The sequence below is a fragment of the Nipponia nippon genome, unplaced genomic scaffold, assembly GCF_047370975.1.
Source record: "Nipponia nippon isolate SJK-2023a ecotype South Korea unplaced genomic scaffold, ASM4737097v1 scaffold_2, whole genome shotgun sequence".
Taxonomy (NCBI): Eukaryota; Metazoa; Chordata; class Aves; order Pelecaniformes; family Threskiornithidae; genus Nipponia; species Nipponia nippon.
The window spans coordinates 131,099,917-131,122,279 of NW_028262336.1; the positions used below are offsets into that span (position 1 = coordinate 131,099,917).

The 22,363-nt window shown below is 52.0% G+C and overlaps 1 protein-coding gene across 7 annotated transcripts; it reads left to right on the top strand.

The window, feature by feature from the left end:
* Window positions 1–88: 88 nt before the first annotated feature.
* Window positions 89–19,836, top strand: LOC104014862 (olfactory receptor 52B2). Of its 7 annotated transcripts, XM_087759594.1 has the most exons (7): window positions 89–1,180; window positions 1,730–3,026; window positions 13,006–13,520; window positions 14,142–14,311; window positions 15,733–16,062; window positions 17,395–17,542; window positions 17,946–19,836. In XM_087759594.1, the coding sequence occupies exon 7, from the start codon at window positions 17,983–17,985 to the stop codon at window positions 18,931–18,933; it is 951 nt and encodes a 316-aa protein (XP_087615720.1). In that variant the 5' UTR covers window positions 89–1,180; window positions 1,730–3,026; window positions 13,006–13,520; window positions 14,142–14,311; window positions 15,733–16,062; window positions 17,395–17,542; window positions 17,946–17,982; the 3' UTR covers window positions 18,934–19,836. The 7 variants fall into 7 exon arrangements, with proteins under 7 accessions (XP_087615720.1, XP_087615718.1, XP_087615722.1 ...); XM_087759592.1 differs by lacking the exon at window positions 89–1,180 and having other exon boundaries at window positions 1,478–3,026; XM_087759595.1 differs by lacking the exons at window positions 89–1,180; window positions 1,730–3,026 and adding an exon at window positions 12,743–12,803.
* Window positions 19,837–22,363: the final 2,527 nt, after the last annotated feature.

The window sequence follows — 22,363 nt, forward strand, 5'->3', positions numbered from 1 at the left end:
AAAGAGAATTTCTGAAAATGTAATTTTTTTCCTTAGGAGGGAAAGGGAGAATAGGAAATACCACAAACAGAAGAGGTACAGGCGCACCACAGTGGAGATTCGGAGCAGATTGGAGTTTTACAGCGAGCAGGCAGAGAGCTTGATGTTATTACCGCAAGGGAGTTATCTAATTTAGCTGTGGCTCATCGCCCAAGGCACTCCGCCTTCAACACACAGATATTTCAAATTGTTTCTGTGCCGTAACAATAAACTAAGGGAGAATATAACTGCAGGATAAATGAATGCCTCTCTGCCCCTAACGTGGATCTCTAATTTCAGGATCCAAGTTTAACCCTTTGTACCCCTCAGGCCTGACTCCAAGAGGTGCAGACCACCCCTTACCCTGACTGCTCTGGCCTGTATTTCATACCACATCACGACTTACTTGCCATGCAAGCATGCACCTCAGTGTTTTAATTGACTAAGAGCCTTTTACTGTATTGCTTTAATTTTGTAGGAAATCTCCTGTGTCTGAAATTCGGGTCTCGGGTGACACTGTCTGGAGGTTGGGGGCTGGTTGCAACAGAAGTGCACAGAGGCACGGCAGGAGATGCGACCTGACCCTGTTCGTACACCCCTGTCCCTGTATCCCTGTAAAGGGATTCATCAGGACATACTCAGCCCTGAAGCCAGTCCAGTGTCATAGGCTATGGGGGGTTCAGAGCTGAGTGAGGTGAAGGGATGAGAGGGGCAAGGTCAGGCATAAGAGCCAGGATATTAACGGAAAAGGTAAAGATTTAATTAAACAGCTTCTGAGTTATCCCTCAACACAAGAACTTGGGCAGAAGCAATCCAGAAATAAGCAAAAGCAGCTTTTTTATTCATGACAAGCTGTCTCCAAGACAGTCTCATTTAAGGCAGTGTTTTTCCTGCCTGTAACCGAGTTATGTTTTGTTCTCACCCTTCACTCTCACTGGGGTTTTCATCTGCTTAGCACAAGAAGGACACAGGCTTCTGGCAAGAGGGTCCAGCCCACGGCTTCCTACCAGAACCTCTGCCCTGGGCTGCAACGCGATCCCACACGAGCTCCGGGCTGGAGGGGACACCCGAGTGGGACAGCTCAAGAGGGACATGGCGCAGAGGGCAAGAGCAACAGGGCAGGGGCTGAGGGAGCCAGATGGGGTTTTCCAGCCATGACCAGGTGTGTGATGAGTCTCCATCACAGCACGGTGCACGCTTTGCTGCTGGACTGTGCTGCACCATTGCAGCACCACTTCTCCCAGAGCAGGGCTCTGCTTTGCTTTGTGTTACCATGCTTGAGCCGGTGTAGCATCCCCGGCTGCAGCAATGTAGCACGACACCCAGCTATCAGCCTGACAGAGGCTGGTGGGGACCCCGCCGCCCTGGCCGTGCCCAGCTCCCCTCTATCACCCGCGGGCAGCCCACCGCCGCCCACGCCCTGGGAGCCCCGCGCCAGATAGCTCCTCACCACCCTCACTGCAGCCCGAGATAAAAGCCAGCACCCAGCCGTGCTCAAGATGTGACAGTCTGTTTTCTGCCCCTGGGTTTAGCAGAAATGGGCTGCATTATTAGCGGAGCTGGGGTCCAGCTCTGCTGCCTGCTGACATACGGACAGCCTTACAGGCATACCTCCATCCGCACATCAGCTGCCGCTGTTTGCTAGTTACACCAGTGTGCAGCCCTGGTATCTATGGAGTAAACTGAGTTTTCCTATCATTTTTTCTCTTAGGGCAAGTGAGAGGTGTTACAGGACAGGATTTCAGGATCTCCTTCATCACTGCCTAGTGCCCGAAGGCAGCTTTCACACCAGTGAGAAGTGTGTACCAACCCAGCTGATCAGGAGGATGGGAGCTGACCCTCAGTCAGCAAGCCCTCCCCTCTGCTCCTCTGGTGATGTGGGGATCCCTAAATGTGTGTTTCCCAGGGCCCCGGGCACTGCCAGAGCAGAAGGTGAGCAGAGGAGAGAGAAAGGGACGGAAAATCAGACCCACAGAAAAGGTCCCTTCTGGCGTCTCCTGCCCACGCAGAGGAAATAAGTGATTATACCATGGGATAACGCAGTGCCGTGAATTATAGTGCCCTGGGTAGGAAACCTACAAAGCAAAAGGCCCTCAGGCGTTGATGCAGCCCTGTGTGTGACTGCATCCCTGTGCTCACACACTAAACCCTGCAGTGCAACCGCTCTGCTGTCTCTGGCTGGCAATTCAGCTGAACTGTGGCTGATCCGAAAGTCCTGATCCTTGGTGGTTTGCAGTACCCCTGCAGTTCTGCAGGCAGTGTCTGGAGTTGGGGGCTGTCCTGGTGCCTTCGCCCTCCTGTGTCTCTGCACTCTGACGAGTCAGCAGGGAATTCCCCTGGGCTCAGCTTTTTTGCAAATGCTGATGCAGGGCTCAAACTCACAGTCATCAACTCAGGAGAGCAGAAAGAGGCCAGAAAGACCCATTGCCCAGGGCTGGACCCGGGGTGCTTTACAGGCCCAGGAAGGGAAGAGTCACAGATCGAATAGGTGCTGGCACAGGAGGTCAGGATCAGCCCACAGAGCACAGAGGGTCTGGGCTTGCCCACTGTGGGATGGGCTGGGGAGGGAAATCCCTGTGGGAGGGAGCCCGGCCATGCCAGACAGGTTGGAGACCATCCTCAGGACCTTAGACAAGAGGCGTGAAACCTCTGCCTCTGAAAATCCTGGGGCTTTTGCAGTGCTCTCAAGGCACACATGGCTCCAAATCTCAAGAGCGGGCACCAGCAGCCTCCTTCGCTCGGCCGCTGATGGCATCTGATGCTGCTTTCCTCCACCGCTTCCCCCAGCCCTTGCCCGTGCTCATGCCTGGGGAGCATTCTCACACCTGAAAGGCAAGGCTGCTCTGCTCTCCTCCCCACATCTCTCCTCGCCTGTGGCCACTAAGGGAGCCCAGGGCTCCTTGGACACACTGAGCTGAGCCCTGCTGCAGGAAGAGCGGAGGAGCCCGCTGCTCTGGGAAAATGCTTAGTGGTACGCGTGCGGGGCAGAAGTACAGCGTGGAGAGCAGGTAACCCTCCACACATTTAAACCCCAGAGACATCAGAGTAAGGGCAAATGGCCTCGCTTTCCCCCTAACAAGGCTCTGGTATCCTTTTTTCTAAGGAGCAGGTTAGCTCCAAGGGACCTAGCCAGTCCTCCCAGCTGCTGCAGGTCTAGCTGGCTCTGCCTGTCGCTGCTTTGCAGAAGGCTCCCTTAACCACAGACCCCCCAGAAAAGCCCCCAGCACTGGATGGGAACCACGAGAGCTGTGTCCTAGGCCTCACAGTCCCAGGGCGCTTGCTAATGAAATATGTCCCTGTGAGCAAAGGCGGCTCCTATGGGACCGAGAAGTGCATTGCTGAGCGCAGACAAGGATTTTTCTCCTCCTGTTTGTGGCATAGGACCAGCTGAGTCAGGAACGCATTTTCTGTATGGGTTATGTTCCCCTGACGCCTTTCAAGCAGTTAATGCTGGCAATGGACAGAGCCAGACCTGTTTCCATGTTGGGACTTGGTTTTAGGAAGGCAGAAAGGGAGACCTGACGCCAACCTGGCACCCGCTACTTATTCAAGTAGCAAAAGTGGCTCTGAAAATGCGGTGGCACCTGGGGCAATCCCTCTGCAGCCGCTGAGTAGCTGTTTGAGGGCTGCCTGCACCACATACCCCTCACATGGGAGAGCAGCCCGCTGCCCTGAGCGGTGCACCAGAACCCTGTGTTTGGGCAGCCCTTGGCAGAGCCCCTCTCCAGCTGCCCTGCCAGAGGCCCTGGTGTTCAGCAGCGCGTCCCAGCACCTCTGTGGTCCCGGGACTTGTGGGTGAATCAGGGACTGGCCTCTCCACAGCGCACCACAGCACCAAGCCATCGTCCCAGCATCGTGCACTAGGCAGATACCCTTCCTCCCAGGGAGTCCCAAATAACAGCATCTCCGTGGGGCTGAGCTGAGACAGAGGTCAGGGAGTGTCCCACAGACCCTGTTTCACCCCAGCCCAGAGGGACGCTTTATTTTGAGGGTCCTCTTCAGACATCCAGGCAGAAAGGCAGCTCTGAAACCAGCATCGCCTGCCTGGTGGACCCAGACAGGGCTCTCATTCCCATGCCCAGGACTCAAGCCCATTTTCTGCAGTGGGATGTTTTAGCTGTTCCTGCCATATTCCTGTGACGGGCTCTCCCATCATAAATTGAGTTCAATGAGTTTGCACCAGCACTGGGCCCCCGCGGCAGGGTGCTGAGTCACGGCAGCCTCTCCCAGCCCGGCTGCGGCGCGGGACTGCACATACGTGATAACCTGGACGGCACAAACAGGAGCCCAGCTGCGCAGAGATAAGGCAGCCTTGGCCGAGGAGCAGCATTCCCCTTTATGCTGTGTCAGTCTTCTGACGCAGCAGAAAATATTTCTGCTGAGGTAGTGTGGCAACCAGCTGAAAAATATTTAGCTTTTTTTTTATTTATTTTTCTTAGCAGAACCAGGAGAGAGAGGGCGGCCCTGGATTACCCGGGCCAGCATGGGCTGCTCACCCCTGCAGCACTGTGGTTTTCATGACTGCCCTCCATCCCTGGGGCAGAGCCCATGGCAGGCTCAGGTGACTCGTATTCCCAAAGGGACGGTAGTGCCTGTCCTGGTAACCAGCCCCTCTTCTTCATCCTCCCCTCTTGTTCTGTTCCAAGTCTGGGGCGGCGGCGGGGAGATGTGCCAGCTGCTTTTGAAACCTTTCCTATTTCCACAGGAGAGGGAAGCACACCACCTTGCTCCCCATCCCAGAGAAAGGCTCTCACGGGATCAGAGGGCTCCCCTGCTTCCCCCTGCGCTGGCCGGCTGGCAGAGCTCCTTCTGGGGAAACTGAGGCACCCACCAGGGCTGCTGCTCACCCAAAGTGCCATGAAATGCTCACGGCAGGGCAGGATCCCCCTCAAGAAAGGGGGATGTTTGCTGTCCCATGCCCTCCTCCTGCCCCAGGGATACAACAAGATACAATCTTCCGTAGCCAGGCTTTCATTAGCATTGCAGCTGGAAGTTGAGGCCAGGCCTGTCTGCTGTTTGCGTATCGCCCTGTTGACCGTACTGAGCACGACTCCATGCAGGTGGAGGCTGAGCCTGCTGTGCTTGGGGCAAGCTCTTGCATGTGCTGTAAAGTTGGCCGCTTTCACTGAGATTGAGGAGCTTTTGGGTAAATGTGGTTTAGGGTGATCCATAGCACAAAACATTTGTGTTCCGAAGCATTTAGCTATCCAGAGTGAGCTCCCATATAGCACAAAGCACAAAATTCGCCTGGGATCTCCTGTCATCCCAGGAGCTGGTGTTTTACGTGAGCCCCTTCCCAACAGGCACAGAGTCAGGGTTTGAAGGCACCATCGCTGCCCTGGGAAGCACCTTTTCCTTCGCATTTGAAATGTGGCACTCCCCGGTTCATGCATGCAGCGCTGGGAAAAGGACCAACAGACCTTCGGGCTGGTGCAAATGGCAGGAAACTCTCCTTTTCCAGGCAGGGAAACTGAGGCATGGGTTTAAGGAAGGGAGGAGGAAAGAAAGGCAAGGCTGGCCAAGCCACCCTGCAAGAGTCGCTGGGGTGACAAGACCTGTCTTGTTCTCCCCGGGACCCCCGCCTCCCCGCAAACCCCCACGGCACCGTGCGAGCTGTGTGTGTGGCTTTGCCCAGGGAACGCTGCATCGTGGCTGCGGGGGCCCGGCATGGCACAGCACCAGACCACAACCGCAGACCCCTGTGCCCTGCGTCGGTCCAGAGGCAAGCGCAATTTGGAGGATGGCAAACCCGCTGTCGGGGGCCCCGGCAGACACCCCGCTGCCGTGGGAGGGTTCCTGCTCCCTCTAGTGTCAGTGAAACCCCACGGCGTGCCGAGGCCAAACCGGGGCAGGACAGGCTGAGAGGGGAAACTGAGGCACAGCCCTGGACACCTGGTTGTGCTGCCAGCCTGCGAGCATTGGGCAGGGGGATGCCTGGTGGTACTTGGGCTTCCTCCAGACCATGCTCCCATCAGTGACTGCATTTCCAGAGGAGGTGCTGAGATTTGGATGCCCCAAGCCCTTCCCCAGTTTGGGTGCTGATTTTCCAGCCAGGCTGTGTTTGGTGTTAACCACTGTTCATCTGGGGCTTCATCCAAAGCCACTCTCAGAAGTACAACCCAGGTTCGGTTCCCTGTGTGATGAAGGGCGGAGGAGTGCAGAGCAGAGCTGAGGGGAAATGAGCTGCCCCCAGCTGCTCCAAGGCTTGGCTTACCCCACTCTTTTCCAGAGGTGTCACCAACACAAAGCCAGAGCAGCAGCACGGCTGCTCCCTGGTGCTTTGCACTCTGATTTGCACACCAGCAAGGTGTGTGAAAGCCCCTCACATCCATCGCCCCTGCTGTGAGTCTCCAGCCTGTGGGGTCCATCCTCTCATGGTGACAAAGCATGGTCAGAAACCGCCCGCAGAGGCCAGGGAGGGAATGGAGAGCCTTGCAAGGAGCTCACTGCTCCTTGTGCACACGGGACCATCTGGCTGGGGGGGAATTTTGCTCCTGAGCTGACCTTGGTGATAAAAAAAATGGACCTTGGGCATCAGCGTGAGGCAGGTGTGCACGGCCACCAAGTGAGCAAAGGGGCGCGGACAGTGTCTCCCTGCCCCAATAAACGCCCTATTCTGCACTGTTATCTGCACAGCATGAGGCTGTGCTGCTCTAGAGAACCCCCTCCCCAGTCCAGTAAATCTCTCTGCCAGCAAAACCCAGTTTTGCCTTCTCAGCAGCTGACTCCCAGGGGGAGGGCCTCACCCTGTCTCCATCACGAGCTGCTGCATTTTCTGGCTTTTCTGGGCTGGGACTCAGGGACTCTCACATACACCTCTTTTTAATGGGAATTAGCCACATGCACAAGCATTTGCGAGGCTGGTGCTTTCTCGTTGCATGTTTGGGCACAGAGACAGCAAACCCCTTTGGAGCTGGTCTGGACTGGGAAGGCTCTAACGGCACCTCCAGGTGCCTGGGTTTACAAAAACTGGCTCAGCTCTGCTCTGCTGTGCGAAAGCACCCGTGCCAGTTTAACGCCTTGTGCAGGTGGGGTTGTGCCTGCAGAGAGTTTGTCTGCCACCCCTAACCCTGCATCTCAACTGGAGTAATTAGGAGCAAGGTCCATGCACTGGGAGGAGATCCTGGCTCCGTGTAATAACCTGCAGCAGACGTTACCAGTGCTGCAGCGAGTCGGCTGCCAGCCTGCATGGGCTGTGCCTCTGCTCGGCCAGGGTGGAGGGAAAGAGCTGTACAAGGCTTTGCTGTCCCCTGGGGTGTGCGAAGAGTCAGTGCTGGTGCCTGAGCTAGCGGTGAGCAAACGTCCCTCTTGATGGTCCTTGTGGACTGTGGATTTTGTCTGTAGCTCTGTAGAATTTACACCCCGGTATCCGGGATAGGGATACGGTCTGCTTATCTCAGTTCACTCTGAAAATAAGGCACCTGCCACCACTCCTGGGCCGCCATCCCAGGCAGGACCCGCTGTGATCAGTCTCATCGTCTCGGATTGCTCAAGCTCGATGCTCAGCGGCAGAGCTGCTGCGGCTGCTGCCTCCAGCCTGGCTTGTTCCCCGCGGTCAGCCAGGGGTCTGTGACGGCTGTGGTAACAAACCTCCATCAAAATGACTGCACAAATGCAAATGGTTTAGATATTTAAGTTAACATTTCCCTAATGCAATTCCTCCTTGCAATAAAAATGCATTCACCACATTCCTATGCACCATTTTCTTCAGTAGTGTTTTACCGGTGGGTGAAGACAAGCCCCAAAGAATGCAGTAATAAATATAACTTTAGATACTGAAATCTGACCATCTTCATCCACTCTGAGGCTCTTGAGCTACAATGTTCAGCACTCGATATTCCATTTCTCCCCCTCACCAACAACGGCCATTAAAGCATTTTGTTCTCATCATTTCCTTTAGTCGGATGAAATCCTCCCGGGGCATTTATTTTATTATTATGTTGTTTTCAAAACACTTCATCCACGAGTGCACCAAGTGCTGTGGTAAAATCCATTCCAAGATTTAGGAAGACCCCCATGAACTTTCTGCCTCTCACAAGAACCTTTCTGAGGGCTGAGAGGAGATTTAAATCATACCTAGACATGCTGCTGACCTTCTGAATTAAAGTATAATTGCAACACTGCAAGAGTGTTGACATCACACGATAAGGGCATAGCAAGAGATCTGTGCAGGGAAAACCCACAAAGAGCTGATGAGGATGGAGGTGGATGTCCCAGAGCATCTCTTCTGGTCCAGCTGAACTCAGCATGTCACCCAGGCCCCTGCTCGTCCCTGGTCCCTGAGGACCATCTCACAGTGCACTCTCGAATCCCATTTCTCTCTCACCACTCCTGTGGCTGCACTCGGGGGCTCACGATGCTCCACACCCTAAGGCACCCCAATGGGAGGACTAAAAGCAGGGTGCATTACTGCAGGAGCTAGGAGTGACCCAGGGCAGCTGGAGGGAGCTAGGATGCTCAGGGAGGCATTTTGGGGACAGCCGGGGGTGGGCTGCTGAGTCCAGGCTGATCCGGCCTCACCTGCCAGAGCCACGCTGGGATCCAGGCTGTGCTGCTTCTAACAGAGCAAGCCAAACACCCATGCCCACATCTCCTTGGTCTTCACCCCATTCCCAGTAAGGCTTATGGTCTGGGTGGTCCAGGCTGGCCAGCAGGACACGGACAGGGTGGCAGACAGTGGTCCTGGAACAGTGGGTGAAGAAAAAGAAAGTTGGAAGGTGGAAGAAGGCAGAGGTGCAGTCGTGGGACCATGCAGATGTGGATCCCACAGGGACCAAGGAGCTTGAGACAGGTGTTCCTGGAAGGCAAACTCAGCACATCTTGGAAAACCAAGATGTATGACCTGACGTTGAAGACTACATGCAGCACCGGTCAGGAAGGCAGCTGTCATACCAAGGACACTGTGGCTGTGTCAGCACAAGCCACCTTTGAATGGCTCTAAGATGGGTGGCAGGAATGAAGTGTACACTGTCTCTTCCAATACACGAATTAGGAGCTCTCCAAAAAAGTGTGCTCAGAACAAACATAAAGTGCTGGCTCTAGATTTTCTTGCCATTGTATGTTGCAGTTACCAAAATCCAAATTCAAACGAACCTTTAGTGGAAGAAGTCCTTCCTGAGCTATTATGTATATATGAATCAGTTCTGGCTCAGGAATCTCCTAGACCACAAACTGCTCAGGGCTAGGAAGGTGCTTGAGGAATTACTAAGCATGCTTGCCCTGTTCTTACATTATTCTCTTTGCATCTGCGTAAGGCCACTTTTGGGGACAGGACAGAAGGCCAGATAGCTCTAGTCTGCTCCAGAGACCAGGGACCTGTTGCAGGGTTTCCTTCCACATCCACAGAACTGAAGTGGGGCTGGGAACAACCTTGAGGACTCATCTGTCCATCACCTTGCTACAGAGCAGGAGCTCCTCTACCCAAACCACGCCTGGCCTGACTCTCTGGGGGGGAGGAGGAGGCTGGGAAGAGGAGGGCGTCTCTGGAAGGTGTCTCCAGGGTGCATCCCCTGCTGCCATCAGCAGGGACCGATGGCGCGGTGCAGAGCTGCGTTGCATGCCAGGGTGGACCTGGTGCTGTGGGAGTTAATGCATCTTCTCTGAGCACTGAGAAACCAAGAGCCCTCGTGCTCCCAGGCCAGCCCTCTCCCACAGGGGCATTGCTCGGAGTCTTCTATAAATCCTCTGCTGCTGTGAGCCCTGACGGTCAGGAGCAGGCTGCTTCCTTGCAGCGGAGCTGGTGGGGAGCTCAGGGCGGCCGTGAGCGAGGCAGGTGAGTGGGCTCTTTGCTCTGTCATGGAAGATTGCACTGCGCCACTGACGAGGGCTCTGCTGGGTCCTGACTCCTTCCAGATGTGGACAGGGTCCATGGTGCTTGCACCTGCAAACGCCCCCGTCACCCTCCTATGGGCCAGCTCATTTCAGCTACCCGAGGTGGGTGTTGCTGCAAGGAGCTGTGCCCTGTCCCCTTTCCAGAGGGCTGGCACGGAGATGGGAGAGCTCTCAGAGACCCCAAACTCTGTTTCACTGCCTGTGAAGGGGAATAGACAGCCCTGCATCAGTTCAGAGAACCACTCTTTATGCTAGAGCAGGCTGCAGCCCCTTTTCCACTCACAGCTTCGTGAGGACACTCAATCTCAGTGAAATCCTGGGGTGCATCTGTGGAATCTGTCATTTTCAGGAGTACATCAAACTGTAAGAGTTAAAATGAGTCATCACTTGGAAAAGCACCCGAAAGGATTCACCCTTCTTTTGTGCTCAGGCTCTTCCTGACAGGCTGTGACATGTGTGAGCTTAGCAGGGACCCGATCTCAAATTTGGGAGGGTCTTGTTTCTGCTGAGGTGCTGAAAGTGCACCCTGGCTGCTGAGGGGGGGTAGGAGTCTCCTCTTCCCTCCTGCCAGCACAGTCCCACCTCATGCTCTGCCTGCTTAAAATCACGATGCTCCGGTGCATGCTGCGGTGGGAGCGTGCTGTTTTGCTGCATAAAATGTGGCTGAGACAAGGAAGTTCCCCAGTTCTTCACGCGTGCAGCTGACGCAGCATCCATCTAGCACAGCGTCTGTCACTGTCAGACCTCTGGAGGAAGAGATGGGGCATACCAGAAATCTAGGGCAATTAAAAACAATCTCTGACAGATCCTGTGCTCTCAGGGTGGGGACTGAACTGGGAATTATGGCTGCTCTAACTGATCCTGTCAGATGTTTGTGTCTGAAGATAACTTTCTCCCATAACTCCTCCTCCTTCCCCTACATGTAATGTGGGGGATGATCTTTGATAAGCTTCTCCCGAGGATGAGAGAAAACCCCCACACATTGAAGTCTGTAGCTGTGTGCAAGCCCAGGTCAATCCGTGGAACTTGTTCTGTCTCTGCAGTTTTGCAGGGGTGCTGCATTGGGAGAGGAACCTGCACAGAGACAGGGAAGGGCGGAGAGGTGCTGTGGAATAGAAGCCTTATGAATCTGAGGAAAGAACGGCAATATTTCTGCAATTTTCTGAATGTATAGATAGATCTAGATATTTTTAAAGGTAATGGTTTTACAGTTATTTAAGTTGCTTCAAATACTTTTCTAGACTTACAGGTGGATACCCTGTCGTAGATGGTCCTTCAAAGACAGCCGTAAGGATGAAAGTTAGCAAAGCCTGCAAGTACCATGGGGAGAGGACTCTAGAGATTACAGTCCTTGAGTCCTGTCCCCATCCTTCCTGGCAGCATGAGTTTACAGAAAAAAAACTTTCTGTAAAAGCAGATCCATCTCTCCTCCCTGTATTTCTAGTGGGAGGATGTCCAGAGACATCCTGCTTTGATACGATGTCCTTGTAATTTCCAGCTTGCCTTCATCCATATACAATTTACATGTTGCTTTGTGAGTAATCACTGTTCTTCAGCTTAAGTAGATCTTTTTCCCTCCGTGTGTCTGTAGATGGCCTGTGTTTTGTTGGTCTAAAAGGGCCAGTCTCTACTGGTCTCCATTCCTAAGAAAGTTGCTCTATTTCCACAGACAAACCAGTATCTGATCCATTATCAGCTCCTCTTCTTTCACTGGAGATTCCCAGCAAAGCACAAAATTCAAGATCAGCCCTCTCTAATTGCAATGTCACTTCCCTCTCTCAGTTTGCATTTACACAGGCTCTCATGGACTCTTTTTTTTTTTTTTTTAATTATTCATTCCCCTGCTATACCAGGCAGCCAGAGCTAGATCCTGCCTACACTGGGCATGCAACGCACACACGTGTTTGCTGTCCGTGCGTGTCCTTTTCTGAGTGACCTTACTGGCTGTGTACAGGGGCACACGTGTGGGATCTGGTGACAAACAACACGCTGGGCTGACTGAGGCATGGGAGGAGACCAGAACCCAGAAAGACCCAAGTCTGGGTCTGGAGAGTGGACAAATGAAACCCAGGGTCTGGGCATGGATCTGGACAGGCTTCTGGTCTGTGCAAGGGTTTGAGGGACCCATGGACACAAGAGTGGCTGTGAACCAAGCGGGCAAGGGTTGTGTCCTGTCCTGACCAGCCATCAAGGAGGAATGGGGCTAGGTCATGCTGGTCATGTCTACTTGACTCTGCTGGTGTCGGTGTGGGTGCCGGGGCAGGCACTGCTCTCTGTGCCAGTCCTTTTGGCCACCTGGGACTGTGTGTGGCCCCAGGGAGACCAGGCTGGTGACTGGACATTCGGACTTGGTCTCTTGTGTGTCAAGTGGAGGATGAGGGCGAGCAGGAGCAGAGGGGGACGGGTCTGGCAAGGTTTACCCCCTGCAGACACAGCCGGACTGGTGTCCCAAACAGGGGGCTGATAATAGCAGCAGCCCCCCTAGGTCTGCAAGGGGAACCCTTTACATCAAGCAATGGCTTTTGGACTCTCAGACATTAACCAAAAGTATTGTTTTCTCTTTAAAACACAAGTGCTTTCCTCCCTAGGTTTTTCTTTGTTTCACCTGGAGTATTTTGCCTGGGTTAGGCTACAACACCAGATTTCTTGAAATAACTGTCATTTCTGAATTAGCATGCACTAATTAGTATGCAGGCGTTTCCATAAGGCACTGCAGCACAACGCCTCCGCAGACTGGCTCATTTAGACTTAGAAGATTGATTTCTTCCCACTTGAGCTGATGGGGTAGCACTGTTTCAGAAGGAGCTGTTGTCTTCCAGCTGACCCAGTGGTGCAGGCACTGTACAAACTGACTACCCTTGGAAGGATGCTTTGAAACAATTTAAACATTTAAGAACTGTTTTCGTGTTTTCTGCCAGTGTTTGTTATGGATTGTGCACCCAGCGCTGTAACAAGTAAGATCAACATGTCCTTGGGAACACTGTCACTGGCACCTATAAATATTTTAAAAAGTGGTCCAGTGGCTCCTCCCAGCCTTTCCAGGCTCAGACCCCTTGGCACACAGCTATATAACCCATGAAGACATATATATGCATCCTCCTATGTATAATGAAATGACTAGCCCCAACTAAAGACCAGTGATTCTGCTTCTTCCAGTACTGAAGTTGTGGGTTGTTCTGGTGAGAGCTTCAATCAGGCAACCTTCGCCTGAGAGCTGCTTGGCAGAGCCTTGCTCACGGGTGAGACCTGCTGTCCTCAACCTCAGAGCTGTCCTCAGACCCTCTCCCTCGGGGAAGAGCTCTGCAGCATGTTGTGGATGGCAAAGGTTTCTACAAGATCAAAAAGAACCAAGAGAAATTCACAGGAGAGCAATCATACCAAAATAGCCTCTCTGGCTGAGGAGCCCCTGTGCTCTTCTGCGCTGAGGAGCACCACTGCACGTTTGCCGTGTGGTTAAACTCTTCCCCAGGGATGTGCTGGTGTCCAGGCTGTTGGGTCAGGCAGCACTTGGACTAGCTCCTTCCCGCACCCCCATGTTGGTGCAGGCTGAGCTGAGCTCCGCTGCCCCGGAGTGAGTCCTTCCATCGCAACTTGGGAGCCCAGAGGCATCAGCGCGGTCGGAGCCAGACGCCGTCTCGCCAGCCGAGAGTGTTGGCAGCAGGACCGGGGAGGTGGGAACCCAGGGTCCTGCAAACTCCCACTCCCCTTTCCCGGGGGGAGTCTGCCGCAGCTCAGGCCCAGCACCCCCGGGGAGGCTGCGGGCGGGCGGAGCGCGGCTCGTTGCTTCCCTCTGCTGGGGGCTGCGGGGCGGGATGCGGGGTGCGGGGTGCGGGATGTGGGGTGCGGGGTGCGGGGTGCGGGGTGCGGGATGTGGGGTGCGGGATGCGGGGTGCGGGGTGCGGGATGTGGGATGTGGGGTGCGGGATGTGGGGTGCGGGGTGCGGGGTGCGGGATGTGGGGTGCGGGGTGCGGGATGCGGGGTGCGGGATGCGGGATGCAGGATGCGGGGTGCAGGATGCGGGGTGCAGCATGCGGGGTGCAGCATGCTCCAGGTCCCTGCCACCCTCAGGCCCCGGTGGCCTCAGCCCATGGTGGTGAGCTCCTCGTGTAAACAAGGAGCGGGGCATATCTCCACTTTGGAGACCACAAATGAGAAAGCAAATCCATGGGGTCACACAGGTTGCCCCATGCAGATGCACCCCATAGCTTCTTTGTCCCATGTCAGGACCTTCACAGAAAGGTTTTTTTCTCCTTTTCTTCTTCCTTTTCTCATTTTCCTTCTTTTTCTGAAGCAGGGAGACAGTCCAGAAGTAAAGTCTCCATGAGAGGGTCCCCACCTGAGTGGCTTACTGAAGGCATTTTGCAGAGGAAACCCAATTAAGCCTCTGTCAGAGAAAGGATGCATGTGCACAGAGACCTGCACACCACACACACCCCTGAGTATGGCTGCTGCATTCAAAAGGTGGCTGTGCTTTGATTTTGAGGCTTTTAGGTTGAAAACCCAAAAGCTGAGGAGCTTAATACCCATGCCTGCTTTTAAGACCTGAGCCATAGCCTGCCACCAGCGTGGCACAGGAGAGAGGAGCCCCTGAAAGCTGCTGGGCAATGACAAAACCTGACATCCTTGGGACTGCTCTAGGTCCTGGTCCCTGCGTGCCGGGTGAGAGAGAGAAATGAGGCGAGACCAGCCCCCCGCTGACCCACCCACGGCGGGGATACCCAAGTTAGGTGTGGGACATGGATCATTCCAACTTTACCAGTATAAAATTGATTTTCAAGCATTAGAAAGCAAGTGTTATTCTGCCTATGCCACAAATATTTTGAGTGGGTCCCTGAGGCTTGAGGACCTTATTTAATTAAACCCATGAATACTTACACTAGAGTCAATCTGAGCCAGGGGCTAAGTGCTACGATACCTGTGCTGGGGCTGGACAGCCATGAGGCATGCACATGCCAACAGCTGGTGACAACAATATCCCAATTTTGGGGGCTTGAAAATCTAATCTTGAAATGTTGATTCCCAAGATGTCAGGTCACAATTTTCCTGAGAAAGAAAGAAAGAAAGAAAGAAAGGAAAGAAAGAAAGAAAGGAAGGAAGGAAGGAAGGAAGGAAGGAACGAAGAAAGAAAGAGAGAAAGAAAGAGAGAAAGAAAGAAAGAGAGAAAGAGAGAAAGAGAGAAAGAAAGAAAGAAAGAAAGAGAGAAAGACAGAAAGAAAGAAAGAGAGAAAGAAAGAAAAAAAGAAAGAAAGAGAGAAAGAAAGAAAGAAAAAAAGAAAGAAAGGAAAAAAAAAAGAAAGAAAGAAAGAAAGAAAGAGAGAAAGAAAGAAAGAAAGACAGAAAGAAAGAAAGAGAGAAAGAAAGAAAGAAAGAAAGAAAGAAAGAAAGAAGGAAGGAAAGAAGGAAAGAAAGAGAGAAAGAGAGAAAGAAAGAAAGACAGAAAGACAGAAAGAAAGAAAGAGAGAAAGAAAGAAAGAAAGACAGAAAGACAGAAAGAAAGAAAGAAAGAAAGAAAGAAAGAAAGAAAGAAAGAGAAAGAAAGAAAGAAAGAAAGAGAAAGAAAGAGAGAAAGGAAGAAAGGAAGGAAGGAAGAGGAAGAAGGAAGAAGGAAGAGGAAGAAGGAAGAGGAAGAAAGGAAGAAAGGAAGGAAGAAGAAAGGGAAAAGAAAATATCTGGCTGAAAAAGAAAGTATCTGGCTAAAGTCAGTCTGTCTGGTTTTATTTCAGCAACTAAATCTAGATTTAGTGCTTCATTTAAAGGTACCCAGTTTTGACTTTCTTCATACTCTTATTAGTTTCCATTCTCCCACAACCCCCTTCTGCTCACCCACTTGTTGACCATTCCACTCTTTGTTAATACTGGATTTTCTTTTTATGCCCCCAAAGAGAGTCCTCACAGTGTACAAGCCAATGCTGAGCATTCAGAGCAGGAACGGCAATGAAAAGAGAGCAGACACATTTACTGTATTAATCACCCTGGTGCTTGAAGCAGCAGCGTCCGAACACCCACAGAGGCAGGCAGAGCAAGGCTAGAGGCAGTGATCACAGCAGATCCTGTGCCATCTCGGTAGGGCTGGCTGGAGGAGGTCACCATCACTCATCCATGTGTCTTCAGCCATCCCACCTCATCCCAGCCCCACTGTGAAGGAGATGGTACAGCACTCTGAAGGCTTTGTGCGCTCCGTCCTATGCCATAATCTGCGCAGGCAATGGAAGGTAATGTCTCACCAGGCAGCTCACATTAAAGGAGCTCCACTCAAAACCCCATTAATTTTGTGTACTTTCCATCACATTTGTCCAAGCAGCACAGAGCAGAGCTCTGCCACTCCCAGCTGCATATGAGCCCTATGGGGACTCAGGGGGAGGGTATAAGTATTGCCACCTCCCTGCCCCTCTCCGCAGGTGTCCCCTCAGGTTCAGAGGCAGATATCCTCATTCCTGGCTGTCACGGGAGCTGGTGAGTTATTTGCAGTAGCTGTGATGTGGCAGGTTTCTGTGGCTGAGGTGCCTGATTCGAACTAGAGGGTAAAATTCTGCAGTTGGGAGAAACTCCCCTGGACCACACCAATCTGTAGCTTTAGGCTCTGAGATAAGAAACACCATTTTCCAGGCAGGGTTTGTCATGTAAATGCTACTACTTTGGCTCCAGGGTCCTTCTGTGACCTGAAGGGTGTGCTACCTGCAGCAGCTACCTGCAGGAGAGCTTCCCAGGCTCCACCTGAACCAACATTTCATGCAGGAGATCACAGCTTGGCTCTAAAAATCTGTTATCTACCTGCTGACCTCATGCTGCCTTTCATGTATAAATCCCAACAAGGGGAATGGGATGTGCCTTCAGGGAAGCAGATGGCCATCAGCAAAGGTTTCCGCTATCATCACCAGACAAGTTATTGCCAGTCAAAGCAGCTGGAGACCTAGCCCTGACCACTCATTCTCTGCGAAGGGTTCATGGATCTTCTTCACATTTTGACTAGTTTGGCTGATGCTGCCCTCACAGGTGGCTTTGTTATTTCTCTGGAAATACTGCAAATCACCTTCTGGGTAGCGCTGAGTAATTTGCAGAGGAAGGGGAAAGCACAGAGAAAAGTCCCAAGGAGAAAAGCTGCAGCAGTCCCTGGCGTGCACAGAGAGGACTGTGCAGGCACAAACCCTGTGCACGTTGGGTCACTGGAGGATTTGGGCTTGCTCGGTGCACATCTGGTGGCAGATGTGGCCAGCTGAGACCAAAATAGGAAGACGTGACACAGTATGGGGGCAGATTACACTAGGGCAGCACTGCTGGGTTGTGTTTCACCCAGCTGCAGTGCAAATGCCCCCCGCACCCCATTATGCAGTGGGGCAATCCTTGGGCTCTGACATGAGCAACACTGAGGATCCTGAGCTCCTCTGTGCAAACACTATGCCATGATTGCACTGCTTTCGTATCAACAGCCATGCTCTGCCTTAGACCTTTGCTTCTGAATTTGCTTTAAAATTCAGCAGCTGTTCTGCCTCCCCAGCACGTACTCTGCAGGGTGCTGATCTTCCACTCTGCTTTGTTCTGCACAGGAGGTTCCTGGATCGTCCTTTCATATTGATGCCATGCAGCCATCAGTAAACAGCCTTGTTGCCCTGGTTGCTGTGGAAGCCTTCCCTGCCTTGCAGGGATCCTCATCTGCTGTCATGCGAAATGCGGTGTGAACGAATGAGGAGAGAGGTGAGGAGGGTACTGAAAGGAACAGCATGTTGTATAAAATCAGTGTCAGTCAGTCCCAGCTTGTCTCCTGCCTCCTATGCTTTTGGGTGCTACAGAATAAAAGCACAATAAATAACAGCAATCGGAGCTGGAGGGGCTAGATTCCTGGCTCCTTTGCCAAGCTTGTGAACTTCGGCAAATCCCTTTGATGGATTTCAATATCTGAGTCTACAAAATACACTTTTTAATTTCATTTATTACTTGATTTGGAGTCAGTATCTCAAGCACACTTCTCCAGTGTGGGGGGGAGTGATTTTTTTAAAACACTTTGGGATCCAGAGAAATAAAGTGTTCTAGGGACTCAGGTGGGTTTTTCTGTATTATGAACTGTGCTCCCCACCTCTTCCCCTATCTTCACTTACAGGGAAGGGAGCCCAAACCAGTTCAGATATCATCCCACCATGGCAGCTCTCAATCAAACCAGCTTGCAGCCTGCCTCCTTCCTTCTGCTGGGCATGGCGGGCCTGGAGGACCTGCATACATGGCTCTCCATCCCATTCTGCCTGATATACATCTCGGCACTCCTTGGCAACTTCATCCTCTTATTTGTCATTGTGACGGAGCGAAGCCTCCACGAGCCAATGTACCTCTTCCTGGCCATGTTAGCGGTGGCAGATCTCGTATTATCCTCCTCCACAGTGCCCAAAGCCCTGAGCATATTCTGGTCCCTTTCCAAGGAGATGTCTTTCCACGCCTGCCTTACCCAGATGTTCTTCACACACCTGAGCTTCATTGCAGAGTCAACCATTCTGCTGGCCATGGCATTTGACCGGTACGTGGCCATCTGCAACCCCCTGCGATATGCCACAGTGTTCACACACTCGGTGATAGCCAAGATAGGGCTGGCTGCAATAGCCAGGAGCTTTTGTGTGATGTTCCCAACAATATTCCTCCTTCAGAGGCTGCCGTACTGCAGACACAGCGTCATGCCGCACACCTACTGCGAGCACATGGGCATCGCCCGGCTGGCCTGTGCCGACATCTCCGTTAACATCTGGTATGGCTTTGCCACCACCCTTCTGTCCCCAGGTGTGGACATTGTGCTCATCGGGGTATCCTATGTCCTCATTCTCCAGGCTGTCTTCAGGCTCTCATCTAAGGATGCCCAGCTCAAGACAGTTGGCACCTGCAGCTCTCATGCCTGTGTTATATTGATTTTCTACACACCAGCATTTTTCTCATTTTTCACTCATCGGTTTGGCCGCAACGTCCCCCACCATGTTCACAACCTATTGGCCAATCTCTATGTGCTCCTGCCACCCATGCTGAACCCCATCGTCTACACTATGAAAAACAAACTCATTCGAGAAAAGGTGTCCCAAGTACTCTTCAGGACTGGGCAAGTGCGCTGACAGGGATGTCATTCCTTTGAAAGGAGAGCATGGAGAAATGGTCTGGACCAAAGAAGCAGAGTGTATGCATGTGAAATAATCTGATTTCCTATGGTTTTAGACTCAGCCCAACATCACTGCTGATCAGATTTCCTGCTAGATGCTTCCTTAGACTAAATTGCATCACTAATGAAAAAGGAGAAATTAGTGGGAACCATAGACCAGAATTTGGGCTGATGCAATCTGGTGTTATGCCATTACCATCAGAGCTTTATTGATGGGTTTGGTTGCACCCATTGGGTGCATGTTTCTATATCTTGTATCTCAAAGTTCTCAGAAAATATCATAAATGTAGGTATAAGCTGAGAAAAACATGTTGTGTTGGACTAAATGCAGGAATTACTGTTCAAGTTTCTCTGACCTCTTCAGTGCTAGCCAGATAAATATAATCAATCCTTCAGATTTTACTGGCCTGTCCTATGCCAAAAGTCAGCATGCTTCCTTTGCACCACTGAATGTTTGCTAATTTGTAATAGTTGAAGATCTACCCCCAAATGAGGTCTTTTTTCAGGAAACCAAAACCAGAAGTTTTAATAAATGGGGTGAATTATTATAAAATGGTTTATGGCTCAAGGCTCTGCATCTTTCCAAGAGCTACATTCAAGTCTGCAGGTGAGCACGTAACTCCCTGCGTGATGGGAGCATCGATGTCTGTTGTCCCCTGCTCTGCATCCCGCGAAGCTCCCGATGCTGAGCAGTGGGTTGAGCTGCCCCTCCAGACCCTTCCCTCCTGCCTGTCATGGGCAGGATCTCCCTTCTCCAGACACCTGACTGTTCTCATTAAACCCAGAGACTCGATGTACTCATGATTGTTCCAGCTCTGTCAGACTTCGTAGAAAATAACCAGAAAATTAAGACCTTATGTGGGAGCTGTCAGACAGACAGACACATACACGTTGCTCTCTTTGATTTACACAGGTAGGTAAATCAGCTGTAAAAAATACGAAAATTGGAAGAAAGGGGAATTTGATAGGGGTTAGTATGGCTACTAATGTAGGAAGTGTAGGAAAATTATACAGGTCCCAAAACAGAAAAATCCATGACCAGGAGAAAGAAGGACTTTAAGAGAGAGGTTTTCTAAGCAATAACTGAAAAAAGAGAATCAAGAAATTACTGTCACTGTATGGACAGTGAAACTGTCGGTCAGGGTGGAAATGCTCAGGAAATGTTTGCCTTGAGGAAAAAGCCAGATGCTAAAGCTTTACCATATGCAAATGATGAAATATTTTCCCTCCAGGAGCCTCAAAAGAAGACATTAGAACAATAAATACAGGAACTTTCTCAGATCTGCAGCTGCAGATGATTGGTGTTTAAGAGTTTTAAAAGATCTTGGGGCTTTTGCTGCCATGCAATGCATACACATTCCTACTTGCAGGATGCCCCACGCGGTCAGCCCACCGCTCCGTTACTGCAGGAGCAGCCGGAGCCAGTCAGGGGCTTTGCAGCTGGGTCATGCTCCTTACTTGTCCCCAGCCCCAGGACCCCAGTGCTGCCCAGGGACAGGGATTGCTCACGCACGACTGACTGCAGGCTTGTGCCAGAGAGAACACTTGCTTTCCTGCTCAGCAGGTCCCATCGGTCCCTGTTGGTGTCTGATCTGATTGCAATATCGCCGAGCAGAGACATTGTCCAACAGGCAGAAAAGGAACAAAAAAACAGTATATATTCCTCCATTGGCAGGGTGGGAGTTGAGGCAGAGAATTACAGTGGTTGCTGCCAAGTCATCGGAAATGTCTCCACGAAAAAGGTAGGAACAGACCAGACATTTGCTGTGCTTTCCTCTCCAGCACCCTTGTAAGAAAGAGCTATCGCACCAGCAGCCAGGCTGAACCCTCTGTTGTAGCACTCCGAGAAAATTTGTCAGTCCCCCAATATGGAGGAGATAAGGGAAGGGGAGCATCAGGGCCAGGAGAAGGAGCTGGGCTACCTGCCATCATGAGAGGCTGAGATCTCACAACTCAGCCCTTATCCCCTGGGACACAGGGTCACAGTATTAGTGCCTGACAGGAGGGGGTGGTGTTTAAGACCCATTCCCTCCTCTTCCCCTGATGGTCCTGTCACCTCCTCACTTCCAGCTCATTCTCTTTCCACTGCTGGAGCCAGAAAAGCTGTGGGAGGTCCTGTGCCAGGAAGGGTTTGAGAGGAGCTGGGAGTGTTACTAAGCATCATCTGGCCTCACTCCGTGCCTGCAGGTGACGGAGGGCTTCTGAGGAAAGAGGGCAGCTCTGGCAGTTTTCTGGAGGTGTTGCAGCCTAGGGCTGGGTAGATGGAAAGGAGAAGGTGGAGCAGCAGGTCACAGGGCCAGGAGAAGCAGCTGGAGCAGTGTGTTGAGAGGGGAAGGTGGGAAGCCCACACTTGGGACCATCAAGTATCCCTGGGCATCCCAGGGATTTATCGAGTTGAAGATGTCCCTGCCAATTGCAGGGGGGTTGGACCAGATGACCTTTAAAGGTCCTTTCCATCCCAAAGCATTCTAGGATTCTATGATCCCAGATTTTCCAGAGACATTTTTGAAGCTCTGCTGGGATGGGGAAGGGCTGGGACCAGACCTCACCTCAGTCTGGAAGTGTCTCCCACTGGTGGACCAGAAAATCCTTCATTTCACCATCCCCAACAGAAGGAGACACAAGAAACTCCCCAGTCGCCATCAGCATGGTAATGAGAAACCTCACAGTCCTAGGACAAGCAGGATTGGTCACATAAGGCAGGGCTGTCTGATGAGTAGGGCTAGATCACAGCAGGGAACTCAGGGTGGGAAAACAACTCCATGAAATTCATAGATCCATGAGGATCATCCATAGACCCCTGTGTGTTAATCCACCTCTGATTCAGTGTCCAGCATGGACAAAACGAAAGTGCGCCTGAGCAACCAGAGCCCGAGGAATTCCTCCTTCCCTTGAAGGCGTGCAATTAGTAGACCACTAATGCTCTTTAGGGATGGATCTTGACCACGTATGTCTTGTCCTTGTTACTACCCCTGTCCCACAAAGCTGCGCATCAGCTCATCCTTCCAGGGTCTTGAGGAAAAACCAGTGTGAAGTATGGTTCAGCCTTCCCATGGCACAGGCCAGGAGATGGCAAACGCAGAGCCTTTGCTCAGAAAGGTGTCTGGAGGCAAAACTTGGTGATTCCACACCATAGCATAATGGGTATAAAATGCTGGTGAAATGGGACATCTGAGGACCAGGCAGCAAAATTAACTCCTCCCTGCTCCAAACCCTGTGTGTTTGTTTACATGGAAATAGAATACACAATAAATTCATGGATTAGTAGTGTGTGCATTACCGAGGAAGGCAGATGCCCAGGTCTCTCTGTTCGTGGGCTGACAGCCCGTCCTGTGTACAGGCAGCAGGGTTTGGCATGCCCTGGGAGCACCGGGCTCATGGCGCAG

Coding starts and splice junctions, on each gene's coding strand:
- LOC104014862 (XM_087759594.1), top strand. CDS start 17,983: ATGGCAGCTCTCAATCAAACCAGCTTGCAGCCTGCCTCCTTCCTTCTG.